This window comes from Salmo trutta, chromosome 14 (assembly GCF_901001165.1).
Source record: "Salmo trutta chromosome 14, fSalTru1.1, whole genome shotgun sequence".
In the NCBI taxonomy this organism is placed as follows: Eukaryota; Metazoa; Chordata; class Actinopteri; order Salmoniformes; family Salmonidae; genus Salmo; species Salmo trutta.
In genome coordinates, this window is record NC_042970.1 from 63,237,420 (window position 1) to 63,250,072 (window position 12,653).

At 44.9% G+C, this 12,653-nt stretch overlaps 1 protein-coding gene across 4 annotated transcripts in view; it reads left to right on the top strand.

Annotated features, from left to right (window-relative positions):
- The window catches only part of LOC115208593 (probable helicase with zinc finger domain), a 64,614-nt gene that overhangs the window by 31,281 nt on the left and 20,680 nt on the right, over nt 1-12,653 (top strand). For all 4 annotated transcript variants that reach the window (XM_029776776.1, XM_029776773.1, XM_029776775.1 and 1 more), the window contains exons 18-22: nt 2,827-2,972; nt 3,676-3,823; nt 4,858-5,041; nt 6,027-6,255; nt 9,651-9,930. In XM_029776776.1, the coding sequence (XP_029632636.1) occupies nt 2,827-2,972; nt 3,676-3,823; nt 4,858-5,041; nt 6,027-6,255; nt 9,651-9,930 (987 nt within the window). The remainder of the gene's footprint in view (nt 1-2,826; nt 2,973-3,675; nt 3,824-4,857; nt 5,042-6,026; nt 6,256-9,650; nt 9,931-12,653) is intronic.

A 12,653-nucleotide genomic window follows, 5' to 3' on the forward strand; every position in this document is an offset into this window, starting at 1 on the left:
GGCACCACACTTACAGGTCTCTGACCTCTTCCCTATAGGCTGTCTCATCGTTGTAGCTGATCAGGCCTACCACTGTTGTGTCGTCAGCAAACTTAATGATGGTGTTGGAGTCATGTTTGGCCACTCAGTCGTGGGTGAACAAGGAGTACAGGAAGGGACTAAGTACACACCCCTGAGGGGCCCCAGTGTTGAGGATCAGCGTGGCAGACATGTTGTTGCCTACCCTTACCACCTGGGGGCGGCCGGTCAGGAAGTCCATGATCCAGTTGCAGAGGGAGGTGTTTAGTCCCAGGGTCCTTAGCTTAGTGATGAGCTTTGTGGGCGTTGTGGTGTTGAAAGCTGAGCTGTAGGCAATGAATAACATTCTCACACAGGTGTTATTTTTGTCTAGGTGGGAAAGGGCAGTGTGGAGTGTGATTTGAGATTGCGTCATCTGTGGATCTGTTGGGGCGGTATGCGGATTGGAGTGGGTCTAGGGTATCCGGGAGGATGCTGTTGATGTGAGCCATGACCAGCCTTTCAAGGCACTTCATGGCTACCGACGTGAGTGCTACGGGGCTGTAATTTAGCCAGGTTACCTTCACCTCCTTGGGCAGAGTGACTATGGTGGTCTGCTTGAAACATGTTGGTATTAGACTCGGTCAGGGAGAGGTTGAAAATGTTGATGAAGACACTTGCCAGTTGGTCCGTGCATGCTTTGAGTACACGTCCTGGTAATCCGTCTGGCCCCGCGGCTTTGAATGTTGACCTGTTTAAAGGTCTTGCTCTAATTGGCTACCGAGAGCGTTATCACACAGTCATCCAAAACAGCTGGTGTTCTCGTGCATGTTTCAGTGTTGCTTGCCTCGACGCGATCATAAAAGGCATTTAGCTTTTCTGGTAGGCTTGCGTCACTGGGCAGCTCGCGTCTGGGTTTCCCTTTGTAGTCTGTAATAGTTTTCAAAGATGCTGCTGAGGATGTTTTCGAAGCTTTAACTATTTTATTTCTTACTGTTGCATTGTCGAAGGAACCTGCCAGTTAGCATTTAGTTGGACAGTGTATGCTAGAGGTCGACCGATTAATCGGAATGGCCAATTTCAAGTTTTCCTAACAATCGGTATCGGAATTTTGGACGCCAATTATGGACGATTTATTTTGCAATCCATGACGAGACTGCGTGGCAGGCCGACCACCTGTTACGCGAGTGCACGCAGCAAGGAGCCATGTTAAGTTGTTTGCTAGCATTAAACTTATCTTATAGAAACAATCAATCTTAACATAATCACTAGTTTACTACACATGGTTGACGATATTACTAGTTTAACTAGCTTATCCTGCGTTGCATATAATCAATGCAGTGCTTGAAGTTGTCACTTCTCTTGCGTTCAGTGTAAGCGGAGTCAGGGTAAGAGCAGCAGTTTGGGTTTCCTGGCTCGTTGCGAAGTGTTAAGACCATTTCTTCCTAACAAAGACCGTAATTAATTTGCCAGATATTTACATAATTATGACATAACATTGAAGGTTGTGCAATGTAACAGTAATATTTAGACTTAGGGTTGCCACCCGTTAGATAAAATACGGACCGGTTCCGTATTTCATTGAAAGAATAAACGTTTTGTTTTGGAAATGATAGTTTCCGGAGTTGATCATATTAATGACCAAAGGCTCGTATTTCTGTGTTTTATTATTATTATTATTATTATTATATGATTTGATGGAGCAGTCTGACTGAGCGGTGGTAGGCAGCAGCAGGCTCGTAAGCATTCAATCAAACCGCACTTTCCTCCGTTTGCCAGCAGCTTTTCGCAATGCTTGAAGCACAGCATTGTTTATGACTTCAAGCCTATCAACTCCCGAGATTAGGCTGGCAATATTAAATTGCCTATAAGAACATCCAATAGTCAAAGGTATATGAAATTCAAATGGTGTGTATATAGAGAAATAGTCCTATAATAACTACAACCTAAAACTTCTTAACTGGGAATATTGAAGTCTCATGTTAAAAGGAACCACCAGCTTTCAAATGTTCTCATGTTCTGAGCATGGAACTTAAACGTTAGCTTTTTTACATGGCACATAATGCACTTTTACTTTCTTCTCCAACACAGTTTTTTTGCATTATTTAAACCAAAGTGAACATGTTTCATTATTTATTTGAGACTTAATATAATACATTAATAAAATCAATTAAGTTAAAATAAGTGTTCATTGTTCATTCAGTATTGTTGTAATTGTCGTTATTACAAATCAATCGACCAAATTTTAATCGGTATCAGCTTTTTTTTGGTCCTCCAATAATCGGTATCGGCGTTGAAAAATCCTAATTGGTCGATCTCTAGTGTATACCATGTGTACATACGACTAATCAAACTCAACTTGACAGATCACACTAATGGCAAAACATCTCTTTGGCCACTTTGGTTTTGGAGCCGCAGCTCAAAACATTTTCGATTCGGTTGGACGGGAACTTATTGATTTGGAGCATTCCGTTGTCTACACAGACTACGTGACATGAGCTGTCGGAAGAAATTGATTTAGCCTTTTTGAGTGCAGCAAGATGTCTGTTCCACAAGACTATGTCTGAAACCAAAAGTAGATGTCGAATGAATTTGGATCAAAACAAATATTGCCACTAAACATGTACAGCTCCAGTTTCATTGACTACAAATGCAGAAAAGACAACTGCAGTCAGGCTATATCACCACCTGCACATGCCTGTTGCATTGAAAAGAAGCAAAATACAAATAAATTGGGTATGTTACTCAAGATTCATTTTACTCAATGCTTTTGGGTTGCCCTCACTTCTCTACCTCCGTCCCTCTCTTTTCCCCGTTCCCTCCCTCCAGCTCAGTCCATTTGTGTACAGCGAGTTTTCTCGAGAGCGGAACCTGCATGTGTCGCTGTTGGACCGGCTGTACGAGCACTACCCGGCCGAGTTCCCCTGCCGCATCCTGCTCTGTGAAAACTACCGCTCCCACGAAGCTATCATCAGGTAGGTGTGAACTTTATCACACCACCGGGAGGGGGTGGGAGGAGGGGAGGGGAAGGATGGGGAGGAGATGGAGAGAAAGAAGGGGGAGGGCGGTACAGTGAACACATCATGAATAAACACTCTGCAATCGTGATGGTGGGAAATTGATAGTTAGAATATTTTGGATATTACATTGATACTTTGACTCCGAGTATCGATTTGTTGGATAAATAACATTTGACCCCGACTCCAGCAACATCGTTTACGAATGGGAGATTTTATCCAGTCAGGAGACAGAGTTGACAGTCCCTCTTGGCTGTTGACAGACATAAAAGCCCAATGTGCACTCGGAGTCCCATGACCACGGTGTTAATTCTCAGATGGGGATGCTGAAAGTTTGAGGTGGTGGTTTATGAAAGAAGCTTACGCGATGGGTTTGAAGTGGTTTCTCCACTTTAAAGTGGTTTTGTTATTTTATATACTTGATATGTTCAAATGCTTTTTACTCCCACACATTTACATTGGGAATGCACGTTCTTTACAAGAATCTCGATAGTCACTAGGAACGGCGAGGACCTTGTGGAATGGAAAACTAACCAAACAGATGGCACCTTTGTCGAAGAATAGCCACACAGCACGCAACCATATCCATATACAATGCACGCCCGTTCAACTATGCCTTTCTCCTGATGTTAAGTCTCCCACCCTCCCTACCTACCTTCAGCTACACGTCAGAACTATTCTACGACGGGAAGCTGATGGCCAGCGGGAAGCAGCCGTCTCACAAGGACTTCTACCCGCTGACCTTCTTCACGGCGCGCGGCGAGGACGTCCAGGAGAAGAACAGCACGGCCTACTACAACAACGCAGAGGTATAAACCGTTTTGTTCCCTGTACACCACTGACTTAGGACTGCAGTGATAGAATGAATTGGTTGATTGAATTAGCACGTTCATGGTGAATTGAAATGGTTAATCATTCAATGGAATTGAGTTGAACTGCACACGCAGACAAAACTCACCCCGTACAGTCAACATTACTGTAATGTATTACTTCTGCCTCATATTATTTACTGCGCTTCACAACCAGACATGTATTTGGAAAATACCTGCCACTAAATGCTAATTCCTCATGAAGCCCAGCATTCAAAACCAGGCCCTCCAGAGACTGAGTTTGAACTTGCAAAGTTGACCCCTGAACCCAGCTGACAGAAGCTGCCCAATTAAATTGGATCTAGTCCTATCACAGCGCTGCGCCAACCTGTCATAGACGCCACAGGAATTACCCTACCTCCCTTTGATGATACTGTACCTGTGTCAAACGGCTCGGGACATTAGCATAATGTCATAGGTTTAGGTTGCCTTGATTATGTGTGTGTCCTGTTTGTCTGCTGATGTGACGTCTGGATGTTCCTAGTTGTTTTTTTCCTTCTCTCGGCTGAAAAGACCCCTTGAGCAGCTGTCGTTTCCCCCGTCTCTTTAGTTGTGCTTTCTCTTTGAGGGTTTTTGGCCCTGGCTAAGTACTTTGATGACTCGTAAATAATGGCAACAACTTGAGCTTGTAAAGATTAAATTACACCAATGGAAGATGAAAAGGTTTTTGGCGGGAGGCAACAGAGCTAGGCAGGGCACCCTACCTTCCAGGACAATTGTTTCTATCCAGCTCGAAGAACCATGAAAAAGTCAGTGGAGACTGGGGAGTAGGGTGAAGTTGCCCCTAGACGCTGATCTTGGGTCAGTTTAGTATTTCCCCCATTTTATGGTTAAGGCTAGTATTGGGAGAGGGGAAGCTGATCCTAGATCTGTACCTAGGGGAAACTTCACCCCGGAGAGATGTCAGTTTTTGGACATGATCTATGAGAAACACAGGCACTTGTAACCAGTCTCTCCCTCCTGTGTTACCCGAGGTGTTTGAGATCGTGGAGCGGGTGGAGGAGATGCGTAAGAAGTGGCCGGTGGCGTGGGGCAAGCTGGACGAGGGCAGCATCGGCGTGGTGTCGCCCTACGCCGACCAGGTATTCCGCATCCGCGCTGAGCTCCGAAAGAAGAGGATGCACGAGGTCAGCGTGGAGAGGGTGCTCAACGTCCAAGGTGAGAAGAATACTTTGTTGATCCATTTCCTTACAATTAGATCTGTGTTTATGACACTACATTCCACTGTAACCCATGGCACAGACGGCCATTTGGCACATATTTGCTGTCAAATAGAATAAAAATGTCAATACCGCAATCACAATGGAATTGTAAAGATCAAATCCCATATTACTCATACACCGAAGCATTTACAGGACTTTCACTGTGGAACTTTCCCATTCTCCCATTTTAAAATATTTTTTTGCCATTCTAAGAGAGCCAGCGATTTTAAAGTATGACCCTTCCCGTTTCTACCCGACATCTCAGAGATTCTCAGTCTCTCAGTGACTGTGTGTGAGATGTGGCAGTTGGCAGCAGCACTTCACATCCTCTCTCCTAACGTAATCTGTCTCTCATCTCCCAGCTCCTCTCGTCTCCGGGACGAGGCTAATGCTCCCACTGGCAACAAACACTCTCTCTTTCTCACACACACACACTCGCAGCCATACGCTGCTGCTTCCAGCTCGTTAACTCTCTCATTAAGGAGAAGATGCAGGGATCAGGACGGATCTCACAACACACAGCTGTCTCTGTTTCTCAATGTGGTGTTGGTGTACAGTACACACACACACTACCTGGAGTTTGAGAGGGTGTGAATAGTGTTATTTTTTGTATTGCAAACGCTTAAGCTTTATCATGAATAATTTCTGCCGTAATTGGCTCGTATTTTGGGTCATGAATGATGTCAGCGCCTGGTCGAGGTACTTGGATCATATAATGATAATAATGTAATGAATTAGTAATTATGTTTCTATGAGATTAATATCCACGACAGCACGCTGAATATGACCAGTAGCGCTTAGTGACCTAATGAAAAAGCATTGTGTGAATGCAATTCATTACTATTAACGTTTGCCATACTACACACTAGCTCCTCAGTGTTCAATGGCTGAAAACTAAGGTCTAAACTGGCCCTGTGTGTTTCCCCCCTCACTCTCTCCAGGTAAGCAGTTCCGGGTGCTCTTCCTGAGCACTGTGCGCACACGGCACACCTGCAAGCACAAACAGACGGCCATCAAGCGGAAGGAGCAGCTGGTGGAGGACTCGACGGAGGACCTGGACTACGGCTTCCTGTCCAACTACAAGCTGCTCAACACGGCTATCACTCGCGCCCAGTCCCTGGTGGCCGTGGTGGGAGACCCCATAGCGCTCTGTTCGGTGGGCCGCTGCAGGTACGAAAAACAGATCAGGAAGTGTTGTTGTCATGGGTTAGGGCCCTGTTTTGAATACTTAAAAGAATCCTTCCTCGAAGAAATCCCTGATCTGACATGGCTGGATTGGGGACAGCTATACGGTAGAACTGTTGCTTACACTTATCAATTTGGGTTAGATCAGTGAATTACTCCAAGGGATGAAGGAAGGATAGGTGTGTTTTTATAGCATTCAAACAGGGCCTGGAGTTCTTCCTGGTCACGTCCTAGTCGTCGAAGTATTGCTCTTGACTGGGTTTGAAATCTTATATATCTTATCTTGTTTTCATGTTCTGAAGGCTCACAGTAAGTGTGTGTGTGTGTGTGAGTGGGGAAGGGGCACAGTCAGTGTGCCAGCTGTGCATGAAGAAGTAGCACTATGGTTATGTCTCCCTGCCAGGCAGACTCGCTCTACCTCTGCCTCACACACTAATTCACACACCCTCCCCAAGCCCTCTCCAATGCACGCCCGTGGAGTGTCCGCTTAGGGTGACATCATAACGCCAGGCCCTGCCAGAGCCGTTGACATCAGCAATGTGCTGTGTTTCTGGGGTGTGTTTGTTTTGATAATGTTGTCATGTTGTAGGAGGGGTGCGTCAAGGGGGCACTACTGTGAAACCATATTTTAGGAATTTAGTTTTTCTCCAATGGAACTAAAATATGAGGGGGGGTATTGAATTTGGCGCAGCTATTTGTGACCTAAGGAGTTCTCATCTCTGCCCTGAATGGAATTAAGCCAAAATCGACACTTTGCCTACTCCTGTGTTGATTACGTCCAAACATCTTCAGGGCTGGGGCACAGATTCTGCTAGCCCATTCCCCATTGCAAACACACACAACCCCCCCCCCCCCCCCAAAACGGCGCTCGCCGACCCCCAGCTGCAGTCCCTCTCTCCCGTCGCCATGGCAACTGTTGAGCGTCAGCCAATCGCGGAATCCGGCTGCGGCAGTTTAGAAAATGTCTCCCCCAGTTAAATCACTGGCGCTAACGAGGAAGAAGCTCTGTTTAGATGGACTGTCTTAATGCCTGGAGAGGGGGGGAGACTGTCAGACTGTCACCTTTAAAAAGAACAGACCAGTGGGCTGGTCATGGCCCCATAGAGTAGGCTGCACAGTACATACGCGCGTGATGTGCATACACACTCGCTCATACACGTTTACACTCAAGCACGCACATGACACACACATGGAGGGTGGGTAAGAGGAGGAGCATGAAAGCGAGAGGGAGAGATGATTGGGGTGTTGACTCATTTTCGATATGTCACAAATCCCCCCCATGTTGGTAAGAACACGGCACTGGACACACACACACACACCGCTCTGCTGTGCCTGTCAGATAAACCAGCGGGTAGCCACAAAGGTTAAGCAGTCTGACTACAGAGAGCGGCCATAGCAGTTCTATATACACATATACCCCTCCACAGTGAAATATGTCACCAGGCATGTTATGATCTCTTTTTAGACGCTTGTATTATTGCTCACGTGATCCACATTGTCTTTCGTAAGCGACGTGTGAAATACAGTCGCGCTCTTGATAACTGCACATTGAATAAACAAACAAATTGGCAGTGAACTTACCAATTCGGATTTGTTTTATGGTTTGTGTACAATTGATAGAATTGGCCATCTATTTGGTCTTGAAACTCAGAATGAACAGATTGTGAAGTAGTCTCCGTCCATGCTGCCCGTGTGGGCTTGATGCGGGTCATGGAAGCGATGCTAATCGGAGGAGATGGGATAGCGGTGGTCTCGTCTGGGGGGGGGGCTGATTGACGCCTGATTAACAAAAAATAGCCTTCACAAGTCACTGCAGATCAGTTATATAACTCCCACACATCTACCTCCCATCCAGCCACAATAAGGAGAGAAGGTGCACATTGCCACTGGAGTCATAGCGTTGTGTTCTGTGCGACGAGCACTGTACCACACCAGCCATACTTGTGAGGTGCTCTCAATTTGATACCAGCACAAAAGCCTTGCATTTGCTTTCAGAGGAAAGCTAGAGATTCATAGAAATGTAAATTCAATACCATTAATATTCTAGAATGATTTTTCAATTTACTCCCTAAATGGAGTTGAAATGAAACTGACCCTAAGTTGGAGAGTAGAGTGTCCATAGTGATGCTTTTTCATAGAGACGTCTACTCTAGATGCGGTCATTTTCAAGTCACAAACTCTGACCCCTTCTTTGAATATTTCTCGTTGGGTTTGCGACGAGTATGCGGTGTCATTTGAAAGCACCTGTAGCTGTCGCATACTGGTGATGTAAGGGACAGTTGTGAATCGGAACCCATCTCATTTTGATGATGTAATTTCACGAAGGGGACAGTTGTGAATAGGGGACCGGTCTCTGTTCCTTAATGGTCTGACGGCTTATTTTCCCCTCAGTCGCAGGTACTGCAGTTAATAAGTCTGTGTAATTTCCGGAAGCTTTTGTTCACCCGGACATTATGCAAGCTGTGTTGTTTCCGTACACATCCATACACACACACTCATACACACACAAACATGCAAATCATAGACACACACACACACGGTTTACTCGTCAGAAATGAGCTGTTATGAACATGCCAACCCTACTAAAGACATTTCTTTTGAACTGACCAAGAACTTCATTTGCTTTGGTGTTGCTGCCTACAATATGCCTTTTTAAATGGACCATGATTTATTCATTTATGCTACACTACATGATTTGGAGTCATATCTACCATAGTGGGTGGTTTAATAATTGAATTCTGAAAGTAGGAGTCTTTCACATGAAGATTCTGTGCAAGATTTGACTTTTTAGTTTTATTTCAACTTTATTTTGACGTAGTCTTTTCCAGATGAGCCCCGTATAGCACCCCCAATACACATTCAGCTACACATTCATGTACACATTAAAATGCACGTTATTATACGCAACAATACACAAAAAGCAAAACAGAATCATAAAAATGTCCCTTAACAACAGTCTGAAATGCCCTAGAGGCACCAATTTCTCAAATCTGAAAGCGTATTGTAGATCGTTCCACATGTAAGGTGCAAGGAAATTTCAGATTGATTTACCTAAAAGAGTCTCCAGAGTTAACCAACCCTGTGAACAGGTGTGATAACTTGTCATTTTAGATCTTAACAGTGATGTTAGGTAAGTCGGAAGTTTGTAGAGCAGGGCTTTGTAAGCAAAAAGAGCGTAATGATGTGATCTACGTGACTTCAATCTGAAGGGGGGTGTGTGTGTGTGTGCGTGTGTGTGCGTGCGCACTATGCATTTCTTGAAATAGTAATGACTGTTAAGTTGGCGTGTGAACGAGTGTGCAACCGCTCATTCGAGAGTCAAGATAAAGTGCATGTATGTCCATGCCACTCTCATCACCCCCTCTCCTCCCCTCTCACAGAAAGTTCTGGGAGAAGTTCATCTCCATCTGCCACGAGAACGCCAGCCTGCACGGCATCACCTTTGAGCAGATCAAGGCCCAGCTGGAGGCCCTTGAGCTCAAGAAGACTTACGTGCTCAACCCGCTGGCGCCCGAGTTCATCCCCCGCGCCCTCCGGCCCCAGCCGGCCCAGCACCCCCATCATCACCAACACCATCACCAACACCCACACCCCCAAGGACACACGGCCATCAAGCAGCCCCAGCAGCAGCAGCAACAGCAGCAGCAGTCTCCCCCGAAGGTAAGTGTGTTAAGCCTGGGGGAGGGGTGGCAGAGCAGCTGGGCACTTGGGGCTATGGGTCTTGGGGCTATGGGTCTTGGGGCTATGGATCTTGGGTGTGGAGATGTACTAGGATACTGAAGGCTGGAGGTACTGTGCATTGAGGTCTTGGTTGCACCGGTTTTCAAAATGTTTTGTACACTGAGTGTATATTAAGCGAACCGTGATGAGAGAGAGAGAGAGAGAGAGAGAGAGAGAGAGAGAGAGAGAGAGAGAGAGAGAGAGAGAGAGAGAGAGAGAGAGAGAGAGAGAGAGAGAGAGAGAGAGAGAGAGAGAGAGAGAGAGAGAGAGAGAGAGAGAGAGAGAGAGAGAGAGAGAGAGAGAGAGAGAGAGAGAGAGAGAGAGAGAGAGAGAGAGAGAGAGAGAGAGAGAGAGAGAGAGAGAGAGAGAGAGAGAGAGAGAGAGAGAGAGAGAGAGAGAGAGAGAGAGAGAGAGAGAGAGAGAGAGAGAGAGAGAGAGAGAGAGAGAGAGAGAGAGAGAGAGAGGGCTGTCACAATTACCTTATAACCGTGTAACCTACAGTTATGGATGAAGACTGTCATGGAAATAAACTAACCATAAAAATTGTATTTCTTTATTATAGTTTTGTGTCAAACAAACATCTAATTGAATACAGGACTGACGGGCATTTGTGCATTTGAGTCCGTTTCTGCTGTAACATGGACTCTACAACATGATCAAACTTTGTTGCTCGTTGCTGATACAATCAAGGTGTTGTAGCAAACAAGTCCTGGTTTGCCTAGACAATGCCCCCTAACTGCAGCAGCACATGCGGAGGAGAAAATGTCAGTCTTAACAAAAATAGGATAGGCCTGACCACTTCAGAGCCTGGTTCCTCTCTAGGTTTCTTCCTACAGTAGGTTCCCTGCCTTTCTAGGGAGTTTTTCCCTAGCCACCGTGCCTCTACGTCTGCATTGCTTGCTCTCTGGGGTTTTAGGCTCTGTTTCTGTGTAAGCGTTTTGTGACAACTGCTGTTGTAAAAGGGCTCTCATTTGATTTAGATAGTGTTTTTTTTGGGGGGGGGGATGCAATCATTTGGCTGACCAATTACCTTTGTCTAAAATTCCATGACAGCCCTAATGAGAGGGATGCATGGCTCTGGCTATCCAGTGTCTGTCTTGGTGGTGGTACAAGAGTACACTCACATAGTCAGTGGTTTTATGGCTCAAGGAATGAATCTTATTTTCAATTAAATAAACCTCAGTTCAATACAAAGTAATTGTTTCCCTCGCGGGCCTTTTGGAAATCTTTTTTTTTTGTGGTTGCAGCAGGAGTAGTTTCCTGTCAAGTAAGTCCTCTAGGTAGTTTTTATTATTATCGCAAAACCATGTTTTACTTTTCGAAAGTGTTTTATTTATTTATTTGTCTCGGCATGTGAAAATGTTAACTGTTTTTCTGCTGTCCTCGCTACTGGCATAAAGGTGAACTAAATCACCACAACTGCCAAGCCCCTCTATCACCCGCTGGGTCTAATGAGGTGGATATCCACATCACACACACGTGCAGACAGTCGCGCACTTCCCCCGTGCGTGCTAACACACATAATAGCACACACTGGCTCGCATACTGGCTCACACACACACACAGTGGGTTGGTTACAGGCTCTTACACTTTTAAAAATACTACTCCATACAGAAAGGTCAGTAGTAAGGCTCGCTGTCTCCTGCCATGTAGGGCTGGGCGGTAAACAGTCGGTATTCATCCACGGACCGGTTTGGATTTTTACTCTACCTTCTATAACGCTATTTTTATGTCAGAAATCAAACTTTAAATTATTCAGTAATGACTCCAAAAAAATGATTGTAATCATCCGTTTTTTTCTCGCCAGTAACGGCTAACAGTTGAGAACTACTAGTTAACTTGCAAGCACAACAATCAACAACTTTGTGAGTACAGCCCCCCAGAAATTGTCCGACTGCCACTAGTGTTGGAAGTAAGAATTGTAGTTGACACCGAGGATACAAAGTCAAATAGAATAATTATTCTCGTAAAGGATTTTTTGGGGGTATTAAATAGAGGAAATTAATGCAGGAAATTAAGAAATATATAAATGATTGAAGTGAAAAAATAACTACCGTAATTTCCAGACTATTAAGCGCACCTGAATATAAGCCGCAGGTGCCTACCGGTGAATTTATTTATTTTTTAACATAAATAAGCCGCACATGTCTATAAGCCGCAGGTGCCTACCGGTGAATTTATTTATTTTTTAACATAAATAAGCCGCACATGTCTAAGCCGCAGGTGCCTACCGGTACATTGAAACAAATGAACTTTACACAGGCTTTAACGAAACACGGCTTGTAACAAAAATAGGCTTTAATGAAACACGGCTTGTAACAAAAATAAATAGGCTTTAACGAAACACGGCTTGTAACAAAAAATTAAAAATTAGCCGTAAGCTTTAGTTGTCTTTTTGCACTGAGTCAATTCCTCACGCTTCTGTTTCCAACGTCTTATCATCGACTCATTAAGACCAAGCTCCCGTGCAGCAGCTCTCTTTCCTTTTCCAACAGCCAGATCAATCGCCTTCAACTTGAAAGCTGCATCATATGCATTTCTCCGTGTCTTTGCCATGAGGGTGAAAAATTACTACCGTAATCAGAATGATGGGAAGTTTGAGAGCGCTCAATTTAATCTAAACAGTAAAAAAAGTTGTTTGACCTTAACCCGTTCGGCAATTT